This window comes from Perca fluviatilis, chromosome 20, assembly GCF_010015445.1.
Source record: "Perca fluviatilis chromosome 20, GENO_Pfluv_1.0, whole genome shotgun sequence".
Lineage (NCBI taxonomy): Eukaryota > Metazoa > Chordata > Actinopteri > Perciformes > Percidae > Perca > Perca fluviatilis.
The window spans coordinates 3,352,631-3,369,175 of NC_053131.1; the positions used below are offsets into that span (position 1 = coordinate 3,352,631).

The 16,545-nt window shown below is 41.0% G+C and overlaps 1 protein-coding gene across 2 annotated transcripts; it reads right to left on the bottom strand.

Annotated features, from left to right (window-relative positions):
• Nucleotides 1–294: 294 nt before the first annotated feature.
• galcb (galactosylceramidase b) lies at nt 295–16,423 on the bottom strand. 2 transcript variants are annotated; one of them, XM_039786578.1, is made up of 17 exons: nt 16,232–16,423; nt 16,001–16,069; nt 15,839–15,902; nt 14,806–14,919; nt 14,270–14,409; nt 13,491–13,529; nt 9,305–9,435; nt 8,157–8,312; nt 4,782–4,906; nt 4,234–4,361; nt 3,857–3,946; nt 3,681–3,770; nt 3,423–3,567; nt 2,790–2,970; nt 2,081–2,244; nt 1,790–1,866; nt 295–1,018 (listed from the first exon to the last, which is right to left on the bottom strand). In XM_039786578.1, the coding sequence occupies exons 1-17, from the start codon at nt 16,370–16,372 to the stop codon at nt 875–877; spliced, it is 1,998 nt and encodes a 665-aa protein (XP_039642512.1). In that variant the 5' UTR covers nt 16,373–16,423; the 3' UTR covers nt 295–874. The 2 variants fall into 2 exon arrangements, with proteins under 2 accessions (XP_039642512.1, XP_039642514.1); XM_039786580.1 differs by lacking the exon at nt 9,305–9,435 and adding an exon at nt 13,173–13,300.
• Between the last annotated feature and the right edge of the window lie 122 nt (nt 16,424–16,545).

A 16,545-nucleotide genomic window follows, 5' to 3' on the forward strand; every position in this document is an offset into this window, starting at 1 on the left:
ATATTGTTGGCACAATATATGAGGCTATGAAGCTAACGTTACCATTACATTAGCATCGATTACCCAAAACCACCACGTGGTTAAAACAGGTTAACGTTAACTTGTGACCATCTCTGTCCTTGGCCCCAATTTAGGAGCATGATTGCACAAGTTCCAGCCTACACTCCAACCAGTTTCTTCATATACAGTATTTAGACAAGTGAAAAATAATATCTAGACAAGTGAATGTTGAAGCCAAAATGACCTGCTTAATTTGCAGTAAATTTTCAAAAGGCAATAACAAACAATAGTTGCCACTTTTAATTTCACATTTTTATTTCAGCCCTTAAACATTACAAGCAAAACATTAAACCATATTGAAACATCCTTTAATTCCATACAAAACAGTGCAAAATTGTTCACAATTATACCCGACAGCAAATGACAAGGGTACATGTGTTATGTTACATTATGTGCCCATTTGTTATTTTAATTCTTGAGTAAAACCTTTTAAAATCATTTAAGAGGGAAAGAAAATCAAATCTACATTTAGCACACTTAAGTGTTAAGAAACTAAATTTATCACAATATTCACAGCATGGTTTAAATCATTATTTCGCAGTTTAAGGGTCTGTACTCAAAATACTGAACAAAACAGCGGGATGGGATTGCCTCCACACTGCTCTCACAGACCGTTCCCCAGTACGTGAAATACTAACGTGCACGTGTGGCCGGACCGGCAATCAAAACAAAGAACAGAGAAGCTTGGATTGCAACACACACAGAGGGAGTGTGACTTCTTTCTCTGCTCAGGACGCCATTACTCCACTACATCTTTACATAGTAAAGCTGCTGTATTTATGTTCTGAATGTCGAGTTCAGCCCCTTTAAATCACTATTCTGCCACCACAGCAAAGTTATCAAACTGAGCCAGTTCAAATGAGTGTGTTCCTATGGCTGCCCAGCCATTCTTTGGTGTCAGAACCACAGCCTTCTTCCACAGTGGGTATCCATTTAGCAGCCCTGACGCATACTGACCCTAAAGGAGAGAGGGATCAAAGTGACAGGTTACAGGAAATGGGTTTACTACGTACACTTACCAACTTTATTAGATACAGTATGACTTTATAGACTATCTGCTTGCTCCTGCTGATGGTCAGTCAAATGGATGTGACCAAAAAAAAAGCGTGCAGATGTGGTTGAGAGGTTCTGCTACCATGTGATCACATCGTAACCCACATTAACACGTTAGCCTGGAAACCAGCTGAATCTGCAAGCCCGTATTTCATTTGCTCTGCCAGATAGGTTTGGCCCCCCCTCCCATTCAAACAGAATCCCAGCCAAAGAGAAACTGGACGGACCAATCACAACTGTTTATCTCACATTGGGCGGGTTTAAGACAATGACAAAAGAGCGTCTTGATGGAATGATGCAACTGCCATTCTCTGTCCAGTGCAACATGGCAGGCTCACTAAACTCAGTTCAAACTGTCGCACTAGGCGCTGCTGATTGAATAGATCAATCAAGATTGTGTTACTGTATTGCATATTTATCGCCTTAATTGTCTAAGAAACACATTTTAGTGTACCGAAATTTTGAAAAAGTTTGTGACCCAGCTGTCATTTTTTTCCTGCTTCAAAAACGGACCGAGCACGATGCCCTGACTGGCTGTAGGTCACGTTTGTTGCTCTGATTGGCTGTAGGTCACGTTCGTTGCTCCGATTGGCTGTAGGTCACGTTGCCTTGCTCCTTGATTGGAGTGTCAGTACAAAAACTTTCCAAACATTAAGAAGGTAAAGTCTCCACTTACTTCCAGAGTCAGTGATAAGGTGTTCCAACCATATGCTCGGGTACCAGACTGTCCCTCTGTAAGTACAGTCTGTCCAGCTGTTGACAAAAGAAAAGAACAAAACAGTCTAACACACCTGATGAGAAGAATTTAGGATGTCGGACTGAGACGGACGCACACATTTTTTGACAATAAACACAGAATATTGCCTGCCTTATTCTTTAAATGTCTACCCAAAAATCTGAGAACATTCTTCTATTGAAAGATTTCTTCGTTATTGGTCTCTATAATAAAAAAATGTGTACTACTGACCGAGATCATTGGTAACTTTGTATGTGCCATCTGCAAACACCCAGAAGAAGACTCCTTTAGCGCTGCGGACTGACTGGCCTCCTTTATCCACCCTGGCTGCTACGAACACACCACCGGTCTTAACGCTCTCCATGAAAACATCACATACAACCGTCAGATTCTGCCTGTAACAGAACAGTGTGTTGGTACGGTGGTTAGAAATCTGGCACACTCCTGGATTTTAGACAGTTAAATTAGCATATGTATTTGCCAAGTTATATTCTCACTGGGACACCAGTGCTGAAAATGAACACTATGAGGTCAGTATTTTCCCTGGGTTCGTCAAAGACTTTTGCATATTTTGAGGAGGGGTTAAGGGGTCCTCCCTCAAAACTTTTATGATTTTCAATAGAAATAAATGATCAATTTCACGTCCTTTTGGAACATTATTATCCCCATATCTGTGTCTCAAACGTTGGAAAAGCTAGAGCAGATAGTAAATAAATAACACTCAAAAAGCTTAAAGACAATAGTTGCTAAAGAAGTCCACTGTAGACCAAACTACAACCATTAGATCGGAGTATTTCTGAGCGTCATTTAGTTAGTTTTGATGCTCACATTGATTTTAAATTTAACTTGGCTTAGGTGGTGCCAAAAACGGCATTGGCTGCACCCAAGCCTTATAATGGTAGGATAAACCCTGGAGGTACTTAAAGGTACATCCCCTCACCACTGATAGTCTCCTATTACACTGATGGTCTGGTCAGCATCGGCCACCCATGTGACGGGTCTCTCAGTCAGAACCTGTCGTAAGGTGAAGACGTGAGGCCCAGGGTCTGTCATGTTGATGTAGTACTCAAACACTCCCGTCTGGTCAGCAAAGTCTGGCGCTTCTGAGAAGGAAGGGTTTGCTACAGGAGGTTGGATACACAGATGGAGACTATTAAGGCCTTGTTTATTCAAATGTTTTTTCTAAGATATCAGTACAGTACAAGGGGAAATACAAGAATTATATAAAACATTGACAAAAATTAATTTGAGAAAGCTCAGTTTGAACTATGTAGTCTTAACTTTTCCACAAATAAGAGCTTTTCTGTATTAAACTTTACATCATGACTTTTATTCTAATACCAATTTTTCCAAATGATTTAACCCTCTGATTTCACTTCAGTAGGTCAACAAAACCATCTATTGCACTTAATGTGTAATATAAGTGAGTTTGTAGTTTGATCCTGTAAAATGATTATTTTTCCTTAAATTTTCCTTATCATGTCCTTATGTGGTGCATTAAAATTGCATGATATTGCAAGAGTTCAATGACCAAACTTGTAAATAACTGGGGTTTTGTATATGCCATACTTACGAACATTAAAGTTGTCCTTGTAGACTTTAGGGAAGCGAGCAGAGGGAGGGGAGTCAGGGTAACTGCCTTTCTGTCCAGTTGTAATTGTGGTTAATGTGTAAACCTCATCTTCAGCAAGGTTTAAGGTGAATGATCCATCTAAAAGCTGAAAGCATCATAAAGATGTAAAAAAATAAAACTGTTAAAAGTTGTTGCGTGGTGCCAACATGTCTTGTACGAAGACTCTTCCCTCTTGAATCTTTGAACTGCCTCTTTTACCTTCAGTGGAGTTAGTTTCTCAAAGAACAAGGGCTTTTTGGTTTTGAAGTTAAACTGTGATCGCCATACTTGGAGTTCCTTAATGGAGGCCTAGGAAAAATAAATAACCTAGAATGAGACAAACACATCACTCACTAATTTTAAAACAGTGTGATGACGACCTCAGAGGAACTTACAAAGGACCCCTTCAGCTGGAAAGTTGCATTCTGGGATGTCACATTGAAGGGAGGGAGTGGAGGTCTTATGCACACTGAATGATCATGAGTCTGTAAAGGAAAAGGGGAAAAACATTGAGGAATTTTAGTGGTTTTGTGTAAGCGTATTTAATGCATCTGCTACTTTGTGAGCATATGAAACAAAAATAATACAAGAGGCTCCACAGCAGCTTCAACACTGAAAACAAAAAATTGTAGTTCTGTTTTAATATTCTGTACAGCTACACCCTTAAGAACTTTATAAGATCATTTTTAAATACGGATTTCAAATTACACAAACAGAAGATGAAAACATTGGAAGCAAAAAGGAAAAACCAAAACAGGCCAGCCTAACTTGCCATGGTTTCTATGACAACAGTGAGGTTTCCTTTCCCGTCAGTGAGGGCTACATAGCTTCCACCTTGGGCCAGATGTCCGACAGTTTGCAGGTAGGTCCATCCTGGCTGGGTGAACTGAGTGGTGTGGGCTAGAAGGAAAACAATACAGTGCAAAATTGTAACATTTATTAATTCAACCGTTTCGGATAACAAAGAGTAAAAAAAAAAAAACTCCACCATTCGGAGCCACAGTTTTGGCAAACTGACAAAAGCAACTCAAAACTGAAAAATAATAAATGGAAAACAAGGATTATAAAGCTAGAGGATATTGCACAGATCAACTCTCCTGCTCATAATTTTATATGTGTGACAATTGAAAATTTGGGAGTGCATCATGTGTAAAGTCACAGCTTTCATTTTTTAATGAGCTGCACAACTGAAAGTTATCCTTTTTTTGTTTGCTGCATTTGTAAGCACACTTCTCTCTAGTAATTGCTTTGGGTGCATGAGCAACATATATGAAATAATATGTCTTATTGTTAATTTGAAATACAGTAAATGTGTTTCACCGGTGATCCAGATAGGAGACTCCACCACATAGTTGCCGCTCCAGGGCTCCTCTGCTGTCATCAGCCCGTCTCTGCTGAAAGGCAGCTCCTCGTAGTAGCTGGCCACCAGGTTCCAGGAGATGGTGCTGGAGGAAGAACACCAGGCATCAAGCAGACAGCTGCACACAGAGGCTGTCTATAATGCATTATAATCTGCTTAGAGCAATTTTATAATTATAAAGCACTCATAAATATTTATACTTCTTTATAACAATAATCATAACACATTATTAAATATTTTATAATGACTTCTAAAGTCAAGTATCAAATACTTCATAACGGTTGGTCATTCGCTGACTTTTTTGGCATCACCAGCATAGCTACACTGACACCTATGTTGTTGTAATAGCAACCCATGAAGATAAGTTGGTGACGTCTGGACACACAAATCAAATCAGATTATTGGTTTATAAGGAGTCGTTGCAGAGTTCGCCTAGACCGGCGGGGGAGGGTGTGTAGCCACAGTCACGGCACGCCCCCTCCCCAGCTCTTAGCTATGCGGTTATAGTTTTAGACTGCTGGAGACTTCCTTTGACACACTGAGCTCCTCTCTCGTCTCACTTTTCATCTGTGTGCAAATGTGCATTACTAACCTAGCTCTGGGGAGCCTATTCCCCGGATCACTTATGTTTTCTCGCCCCGCAGTTTTCCGTGGATTAGAGGCACCTAAATCATGGTTGCAGCTGTCGCCGTGGTCCTGCTAGGCACCCTGCTATGCCCTGCTACACCCTGCTATGTCCTGCTATGCCCTGCTACACCGTGCAGTGCCCGGCTACGCCCTGCAACGTCCAGCTATGCCCTGCTTCACTCTGCAGTGCCCAGCTATGCCATGAACAACTACTACAACAACTACTATTACTAGTCATAGTTCCATAATATTTACTGTGACTATTATTGCCACTGTTCATCCCACCCCCAACTTGTACCAGTAGACAACCACCCGCCAAGAGCCTGGGTCTGTCTGAGGTTTCTCCCTAAAAGGGAGTTTTCCTCGCCATTGTCGCACTAAATGCTTATTCTTGGGGGAAATCACTGGAATTGTTGGGTCTTTGTATATTATAGTTTGGTCTAGACCTACTCTATCTGTAAAGTGTCTTGAGATAACTCTGGTTATGATTTGATACTATAAATAAAATTAAAATTGAATTATAACAGGGCAGACAGTCTGTCTTAAAGGAATATTTCACCGCTGGAAAGCTGAATATATCTTTAAATTGGGTCACTTATGTAGTAGAAATGTGAAAAAAAATTGAAATTGGTGCCTTCTAGGCCGAGAAAAGCCAGAAAATGTGTTTTGGTCTTATATGGATGAAAAACACCAAATCCCAGAATGCACCTGCTTCGTTGCTTTGAGTCCACTCCCAAGCCACGCCTACCGCTTGACAGACCGACAGAGGCACAACTCAACTCAAACGCGTGTTTTATTGTCATTTCAACCATATACACGAAACAACGTTTCATCGTAACTCAAGTGGTGTTACACATTTAACATATATAAAAACGACATTATATAAAAACGACATACCGAAACAGGCTACATTTAGTACACACTTATATAGGTCCGCGAAAGTTCAGCTAACGATACTAGCATTAGCGTGTTGGGCTGTAAACACCGAGCATAAACACAGCCGTGAATTAGTGTGTAATGTAGAATGGTCGGCATTTAACAGTCACAAACTCCACCAGCAGTTAGCAGTTAAATGGATACAAATCACCACATTTCTGCGCCACTCGGTGTTAACACAGCCCACCTCTTTTACCTGGCGACAGAGCATCTCTAGCTCGGAGGGCTAGCAGGCCTGGTAGCTGGACAGTCCGGTACACTATTCAGGCAGGTTTCCACAACAACAAAAACACGGCAGTCTCTGATCTCACGTTGGGAGTGTCGTTGAAGTTGGATGTAGTCCAGTTTGTGGTCTAAATAGCGGACACTTGCAAGCAGGATCCGTAAAATTCAGCTAACGCATACTAGCATTGGTGTAGCTAAACACAGAGTATAAACACAGCCGCGGAATTAGCGGAATGTGGAATGGTCGGCATTTAACAGTCACAAGCTCCACCAGCAGTTAGCAGTAGCTAGTTGGATTTTATTTCTACACCAGTCCGTTTAACACAGCCCACCTCCACGGGCCGGGCGAGCAGCCTGGTAGCTGGATAGTCCCGGTTCCGTACACTGTTGTTCAGGCATGTTTCCACAACAACAAAAACAGCAGTCACTGAACTCACGTTGGGATTTTCGTTGAAGGAGGATGTAGTCCAGCTTGTTGTTTAATGAGCAGACACCGGCAAGCAGGATGGCTGGGACAGGTGGACAGCTAGCGTTAGCTTTCCACCTAGCCGATGAGGATGTCCCCTAGCCGGCTAGCGGCATTGAGCGACACCGCTGGTCTCCGTGGTAGCGAAGCTCACGTAGTGTGCCGGTATTGCGTGCTGTAATAACGTTTCCCCCATATTCTCCGATCTGTACAGATGTATCCCGGTGGTACACACGTCCGGTAGTTTGAATGCAGATAATTGTTGTAAATGTTTTCTGCTGAAAACCGAAAGCCTGTTTAGCGAAGATTCAAGATGGCTGACAGTCGTTTTCATTCGGAATACCTCGGCCAGAGTCGGCAGTCCAACCCCCTGTGGGCGTGTTGAAAACATACGGAAGTAGATCCTGCTACTGGCTGTAGTCCTTTGCCTCTGGCCCAAAAATCTTCCAATGACGCAAAAATCGTCATTTTACGTCATCGGAAGATTTTTTCCAGGCCCCAAATGCAGAAATCTCTCGTCTCAGGGGGACATGAGGGAGGGAGGCACGGTCATTCAGAAATACTACCGGGTTTCTACTGATACAAAGCTGAATGCTAAATCGGTGAAGTATCCCTTTAACGATCCAATTTGAGAAACAAATTTGATTTGCCTGCAGTCTGAACGTAGCCTTAAAATAGCCTTATAATCACATTATAATGCATTAAAATAGTGATTATAATGCATTATACAATGATTACAATGTATAATAACTATGAGAATTATATGATCTTAGCAAAATAAATATCAGTGAGTGACCAGCAATTATGAAGTGTTATGATCTTCTGATTACAAGTCCTTGTAATGTGTGTGTGTGTTGTTGATTGTATAGCATTATGAATATTTATTAGTGCTGTCAAACGATTAAAATATTTAATCGCGATTAATTGCATTAATGTCATAGTTAACTCGCAATTAATCGCACATTTTTATCTATTCTAAAATGTCCCTTGATTTCTTTTTGTCCCATTATTCATATATAAACACATTTGGTCAGAAATGCTCATTACTTTACAACAACGTATTGCTTTTGTATTTACTTACGAAGTCATGAGTCCGTTGACGTAGTTCTGGTTGAGGATGCGAGCCCAGCAGCCTCCTCCCACCTCATCGTTGAAAGTGCTGTAGTCCTCCGACGACCACAGCTTCTTCTGAGTCTTTACAGCCTCCATCACGGTGTGGGTGCCTGGGTAGTGGGCCCTGCATGTCACAGAGACAAACACACAAGGAAGTTCAGAAAACATCTGGCTCTCAAAAGTTATGAGTTATGAGATAACACATCAGTGACTGAGCATATACTAGCATGTAGTCAGATGGTTTAAATAAAACCTATAGGGAAGAGTAGTGCAGCTACACTGTGCAATGTACTGAAGCTTTACATACTGTCACTGTTACTGTACTGTCTGGCTAATATCAGAGGTGATAAGAAACCAAATGTGTCTGTGCAGCAACGCAGTATGAGTATCAAAAGTACTGAAAGTTGGCAATAATTATTTTGTCTCGTTTTATTTGATTATTAGATATCGTAATTAATTATATATCATTTCATTTAGCCAAGTGCCTATTTTGTTAAATGAAGACAGGTATCCAAAAATTGAAATATTGAAATACTGAGGTCAATACTGTTAAAGATGTTTGAAAATTAAAAAAAAGAAGCTGGTAATATATCTGCCTATATTTGTCTAACATAAATAAGCATTTGTGATAAGAATCCCTTGAATTTGGTTACTAAAGAATTTGTATCCAGATATGTAGTGATATACGGTTATACACATTTATACAGTTGACAAACATGTGCTTTCTGGTGGACAAACTATGTAACAGAGACACGGTTTCAGAATTATTTTAAACTTATCTTTGATATTTCGATACGGACATAAAACTGATCAGAAATCCGTCAAAGAAAATATGATTGGTGCTTCTCTAGTAGCTTACAAAACACAAACATATCGTCATGCACACACATACAAAACAGACGTGCTGTGAGAACAGGAATATCAGTTTTATTAGAACTGTATCATACATGCACGTAAAGACTAATGACTACAGATTCAGTACTTGCGTGTTAACCGTTGAATATTTCAATCAAGTTAGAGACAGAGTCTGAAAACAAGCTAATGTTACGCCGACTGGCAACAGGGGCTGTGCATGCAAAGGCCACGCGCGGAGGATGATGATGATGACGATCCTACCCTATCACGTCTACAGCTCTGCTGAGCTCTGGGTCTAGCTGCAGAGACAGGGCAATGGGCTCCCACAGGTTGTCACTGGCTATGATCCTGACACTCTCCAGACCACTCTTATCCAGAGTGTACCGCAGCAGCTGGTACAGCCAGTGACCGTCACACAGGAAGACAGAGCAGAGAAGACACAGTATTTGACTTTAGAGTATTTGCTGCGACCATGTAAAACTAAAACTTTGGAAATAAAGAAAACTGACTTTAAAGCTGATTTAATTGATTGAAGTTGATATGGCTAATAGGGCTGCACGATACGAGGAAAATATGCGATATGGTTGTTGAATATTTCAATACTGATATTACTTGCGATAAATACAGATATTAAAAGTGTACTCCGTTCTGCATTTCTGCTGCTTTCAGTATTCTGCTAAAATACAACAAATTGATTGTTGAACTTAAAACAAATGAAAGGAAATCATTTCCAACTTTCTTTTATTGAACAAATTGAACATAAAAGTCAGCACTAACAAAGAATGACCGTTACATTTTAAAGATGCAGTTTTCTACTGATATTCTCTTTCGACTAACACAAAAAGTGTTGTCTGGGGGGGAGGTGTCAGTCGGCATCCGGCCTCAGTTGCCTGTTGAGGGTGTTCATATGATTTTGGGGAATGATTTGGCTGGGGATAAAGTGTGGGCTGTCGGGGGGCCTAATGTCGGGAAGCTGCCAGTTGGTTCCTCTGTTGTCGTACACTCAGCGAGGCTACAGGGCAATATGTCGCAGCGTTTCATGATGCGTTTATGACACCAGTTGATATTGCGCCCTAATGGCCAACGTATTTGCAAACCGTTGACTATTTAAACATCTAGCAGACACAGAGCAACATTTGTATTTATTCATTCATTCATTCATTTCTAGTGGTCATTCTGTGCAACTGACAAATGTCCAATATTCACTCTGCAGAGAACTATCCATTTCCTGAGAAAATTTTAAATGTAGCTAAATGCCATCTGGGCAGGTGGTGTATGATGAGTTTATCAAAGCTTTCTGCAAACAATGACCTAAGGAATGTAGTCAACTATCATGTGATTTACATTTTGAAGTTACTAGATTTCCATGATTCTGCAGATGCATTTATAACACCTAAAGACAGCCTACATTTAACATGATTCACAAATCAGGCATGTGATTGGCAAAGGTCCAAAAAGCAGGAAAATATACTGAGTGCCTTCATCCAATCGTGCACAATTACCACCACGCCCTGCGTCCACTCTGTGTGTCTTGCAGACCCTGTGTATAAGATGGCCGATTTAACACGCCGGTCCTCAATGAAATAGTGTCATGTGTCAACAAGTTGTGTCAACTTGCTTGTGCAAAGTTTGCACTAGCAGATTTCACAATGTTCTGAACACTCTGGTTCCAACAGTTGTTTTCTACTTCTATACATGGTCATCTGCTTCAGGCAGGCACTGTACTGTAGTGTTTACATTACATACACTGCTACGTGAAAACGCCAGAGAAAGCTGTAATCTTGGCTGCAAATGTTTATTTTCTCCCCACTTTCGGATCACATGCCGGGTTGTGTAATAATTGGTTTAGAAGCTTTTATTGGTGATTTTTCACAGTATAAATAATATACTCTGTTGTGATCAGTCTCCACCTGCAATGGACTGTAGACAGGCAGCGACAGCAGAGCACAGATGCAGAGACTCTGGAGATCCGGAAACGCTGCAACAGAGCGTCTCAGACACAGGGGGAATACAGGGGCAGCAGCCATGGGCAGTATGAGAAAAATCAAGTGGATTTTGAACATTAAAGCACGTAAACATGTTATAGTAGAAATAGAAAATAATAGTATGAACCTGAAAACTGTATATAATTAGGGCTGGGTACTGAACTTCGATATCAGGCACCGACAGAATTGCCTCCTTAGTATCGAGTATGATAAAATGCCTTGCCATTGAATACCAAATTTCAATACCTGAGGAGTAAATCTCATCAGCAACAGTGAGCCAAGCCAAGTGATTGTCAACGGTATTTTCATCTGATTGGATAGAAGCCCAACACTCTCCCAGGTTCTTTTTTATACCATCACAAACAAGAATGAATAGTAGGAAGGAAGTCATATTTAGGGTGTTGTGTTTTCAGGTCGGAAATTTCAGAAATCCAGATTAATCTGGAAAATTCACATCCCTGACAAATGAACTCATACAGTATTTTCTGAGAGCAGCGATGCAAAGGTGGATGCTGCGATTTTAGGAATCAATACTGTATAATCCAACTAAAAAACTATGAATCAGATAATAGATTTTTCTGCCCAATCCTAGTGATTGTCTGCGGATTTGTCACTATGAGCGACGCCTTTCACCGTACACATAGTACAACTAGGGGTGCACCAATTCGATATTAAAAAGGTGCACTATGCGTTCCTGCATGGTTTCAGCGCGATTTCATTTTTGTCTCAAATGTTAGGCATCTCTCCTTGATCCGCTAACTGCCTGCCGCCTGAACACACTGAAAAAGCCCGGTCTCGGGAGACGACACAGGGGTCGTAAACGTCAAACAAACACTAGAGGCACAGGATAGGCACAAGGTATGAATGTGTAACTGTGTGAATGTGATCAGGGCGTTCCTGCAAAATAGAGGCTGCCTCTCAGTGAACCTCCCCTGAATAAATCAAAGGTTAAAACAAACAAAACAAAAATGTGTGTGTGTGTGTGTGTGTATATATATATATATATATATATATATATATATATATATATATATATATATATATATATATATATATATATATATATATATATATATATATATATATATATAAAAATACAACAAACACATTCCAGCCAATCACCGACAAGATGGTTGGGGGAGGGGGTGGGGGTTAGTGACAGTTAGTTAGTCATGACAGTTACGGAAACATGACTAATAAATAAGAATTCAATACATTACATCTATGTTATTTTGTCTTAGTTAGGAAAGTAATGTTTAGTTAGGAAAGTCTGATGCCTTTAGTCTATTCCACATGGTGGAAGGTAGGTATAAAGGTGGAAGGTATACAGAGTATTATTAATTCAACAGCGGTATCGGATCGGTGTTGGGTATCGACAGATACACAAAGCCCACACATCAGTATCGGGACTGAAAAAGTCGTATCGTGCATCCCTAAGTACAACATCAAAATAACCAGCTTTAAAATCGTAAGACAAAAAGCAACATTGTATTATTTTTTTCTACATGATAGCAGCGATATACTGTACAGTTAAATACATCAAAATGTTTAGTGGTAAAAATGTCATGCTTAAGAGGAAAAGACTTTTCCGTGCATATGGTACTAAATAGGTGCATGCACATATGTGGCTTACAACAATCTTCAAATCCAACAGAAAAAAAACAGCCACAAACATTCAGCTTTGATAGCACAGCAAGAAATCGCTGAATAACGAGTCCAGCAATGGACATTTTACCTTCTGTATGCCACATTGAGTCAATCAGTTGTCAGGGATCAGATTGTCCTTTAGTCAACTCACAGCACATGGTTGAAACCCCAAACCTTCACATTGTAATTTCACTGTCATTGGGTAAAATGCAGTGCCTGACTTGAACCAAAAATGTATTATAATATTTTGTTAAATTATTATTGCTCCGGCCGTGGGCTGGATCTGGAGACTGGACGTTTAAAGGTGTTTAGCGGTGCGTACCTACTCACCGCAGGAGCTGGCGGTACTCAATAAGAAGTAAGGGTACTCATGTGGAAATAAATCAGAAGTGACTCAGTACTGGCCCATTTCCAGCACTGGTCAAATAAGTGATTATGCAGAAAGAATTTGTATATTGTGCTACTTCTGTGTGTGACATCAAGTCAACTGTACTTACCCAATCACCTCAACAGAAGCATTTAGGTATGGGTCAACCATTATAGAATTAGCGATGCTCCAATCACCATCTGCTGCGATGATGCCAACACCAGTGAGACCAACTTTATCCAGTGTGTCCCGGAGCACCTTGGCAACAAAGAAATGTTCTCAGAGGAACCCAGCTAAAACTTTAAATCCTCTCAACCACTCAGATTCAAACTCAATGTTGGTGGCTGTTTTTCCCCCTTAATTTACAGTTTAGGCCAAGCTTACCCATAATGCACATTTGTCGATCAAGTATATGACAAGACATTTTAAGATAGGAGGTTAGACTTACCTTGATGTACTTGTTGTCATAGTTTCGCTCATTCCAGATCTGAATAGATGAAAGTGAATTTTAGTTACACAGCAAACCTGTCTAGGTTCATTTGGAATCTGCAGCTGAAACAAATCCCTCAAGCAGCATTACAAGTTCAATTTTACAACTTGTGCAGTATTTTCATAGCTGGCCATTATTCCTATTGGTTATTTGTTTTCAACCTGTCTGATCCTCTGACTGCTCACGCTGGTCACTGTGTTTATGGAGCTCAGCTATTAACCTGATGACAGATTAACCTCTGTTGTTAGTTATTACACACAATACACAGGCTCCCAATACACACATGTGCTCAAACAGGACCTATACATGCACTGATGGAGAGATGTCAGAGAGTGCCCATTAAAAGGTACCACAAGCAGTTAGGGGCTTGATGCGTTGCTCAAGGGCACAAGTCCACACTCCATACTTGGTCCACACAGGGACTTGAACTGGCCACCCTCCGGTTCCCAAGCCAAGTGCCTATGGACTGAGCTACTGCCACCCAATATTGATCTACTTATTAAAATAAAACCCAAGGTGTACCTTAGCCACACAACAGCAGTCTAAACAGGGTAAAACACAACAGAGAACACAATTAACAGTAAACAAGGAAAAAGGGAATAAATTAACACAGTAAAAACTACAACAGAAAACCACAACCATGACAGTACACCTCCCCCCTCAAGGGATGGCTCCCAGACGTCCAAAAAAACAAGGAGTAAAAAAAAAACCCAGGGAAGGGCGGAGGCGGTACACACCCCAACATACTGAATGTCCAGGTCATGGTACTGCTTGGCACCAAGGATCCAGTTCACCACGTATGCCGCGGTGATGTCTGGGTAATCATAGGGCCAGTTCTTACCATGGCCCACCCAACCAGGAAATGCCCAGGGCAAACCTACATGAAGACACACACCAACAGACACATGCAAGGATGAAGATGCATTGTTTACCACCAATATAATATCAATGTCAAACTAACGGCCTCAACAATGCAGTGCTGTTTTTATTCTGAATGCCCAGTAATACCATGGTGACGGTGGCACATGCAGATGCGGTGGCTAGTAGCTCCCATGAACTTCGCTACATTTTAGCTTAAATTTGTTGTCTTTTCGCCTTTGTTACTGGAGAACACATAAAAATAAAATGTTAAAAGGAATAAAAAAAAAAAAGCCTATATGGTACATCCAACTGGGTGTTGTATATATTTGCAGAGGTAATTAAGTCATATTTCAACATTAATTGATCTCAGTTTAAATAGCTGCTTGTTTGAGCTTACACTAAACTTTCTTACCTATAAGTGTGATATTTGGGTTCCTCTTCTTGGCCTCTTTCATCAGCCACCACTCATACCCTCGGAAGTAGTTCTCATCATTCTCATAGTGCATGTGTGAGGGCTCCGTTCCATCTTGGAAAAGATAACAGTTCAACGTAAAGTCAAAACTTGTTTTTCCATTATGTCATCTATGGATCAAAGGTTTTATCCAGGGTTAATTTTCCCAGACCATCACTGCTGCCCCTCACTCCACCCTCTCCACATGCCTAACGGGCATTAAAACATGGATGCAAAGACATTTTCTGAAACTCAACTGCAATAAGTCAGAAATCTTAATCATTGGCCTAGACTCTATTACCCACCACACCCACGATTTCACACTCAACATTGATGGCTCCATGGTCACCCCCTCTACCCAAATCTGCAACCTTGGAGTCATCTTTGACCCAATGCTTTCGTTCCTGCCCCACGACGTCAACCAAAACTGCCTTCTTCCACCTCCGTAACCTTGCCTGCCTCCGACCTTCACTGTTACTTACTGCTGCAGAAACACTCAGGCATGCATTTGCAACATCCAGGCATGACTACTTCACCGATATCCTCTACAGCACCACAAACAAAGTCCTCAATAATCTTCAGGATGCAGAGAACTCTGCCGCCCACCTACTTACCGGCACCCAGTACCCTCACATGACCACATCACTCCAGTCCTCCAGGAGTTCCACTGGTTCCCAGTTCAACACAGGATAAACTTCAAGATTCTACTCCATACCTACAAAGCCCTCAACAACCTGCCCCCATCGTGATATCTGATTTTCTCCATATCGCCCAGCCCTAATGATCAAGCAAAAATGCCAACCAGCTTCCATCTCCTTAAGGCAAGGATTTGCAACTTTAATCAGTTTTGCACTCCTGTAAATGAAATATCTTTGGGTTTTAGATAGTAATTCGAAGGTGTCAACTTGGGCTCTTATTGGGCATTTCCCACTATTTTCTAGCAATTAATATATATTTTTTAAGTTGTGGAGTTAGGCTACTACATAACACTCACCAGTAGTTTGGGCATCTCCTCCAATCTCCACCTTCAGTATGTGCAAAGAGGCTCCAAAGTGTGGCTGAAGACGGAAAAAAGGCTTAACAGGAGCTAGTTCCCAAGTCCTAACATAAGGTCACTTTAAATTAAACTGTATGAATGACTTGCATCATAACATACCTTAAAAAGGTAGTCTAATATCTGGCTGCGGTAAGGCTCTGCATAATTTACCAGTAAACGAGACGTCGCCTAAAGGAAGTAGATGAAATGTTAACGTACATGAGAAAAAGAATAATGACAACAGAAATATTCAGGCAGCTAACTTCAACGTACGTTACGTCCTCCTGTAACATAACACCGTGAAGTTACCAGGAAGTCATGTTAGCCTAGATAAAAACGGACTGAACTCACCCCTCCGCCGCTCAAACCTCCAATTCCGTCAAAGACTCTCCCCAGGCCCTCCTTATCGTTCAGTAGATACGTCTGACAAAAGCACAAACTCAAAGACAAGCCCAGAAATACAACAGTCACCGCCAACGCTCTGGGCTCCATCCTGGTTAACTGATTCTCTTTGGACGCTGCTCGCGGCTGTATGCACGCTCACGCCTTCTGTAAGTCACATGACAGTGCTGAGCAGTCACGTGGTCTGAAAAGAAATCGCTGTTTTAATGTATGTCTTTTAAGATGTATATAAAACACGTTGATCTTCCTTTAATTGACACCAA

Coding starts and splice junctions, on each gene's coding strand:
- galcb (XM_039786578.1), bottom strand. CDS start 16,372: ATGGAGCCCAGAGCGTTGGCGGTGACTGTTGTATTTCTGGGCTTGTCT. Junction 9,436..13,490: donor ATGACAACAAGTACATCAAG/GTAAGTCTAACC, acceptor TGGCTGTACCAG/CTGCTGCGGTACACTCTGGA. Junction 4,907..8,156: donor GTCAACGGACTCATGACTTC/GTAAGTAAATAC, acceptor TTCTTCCTCCAG/CACCATCTCCTGGAACCTGG.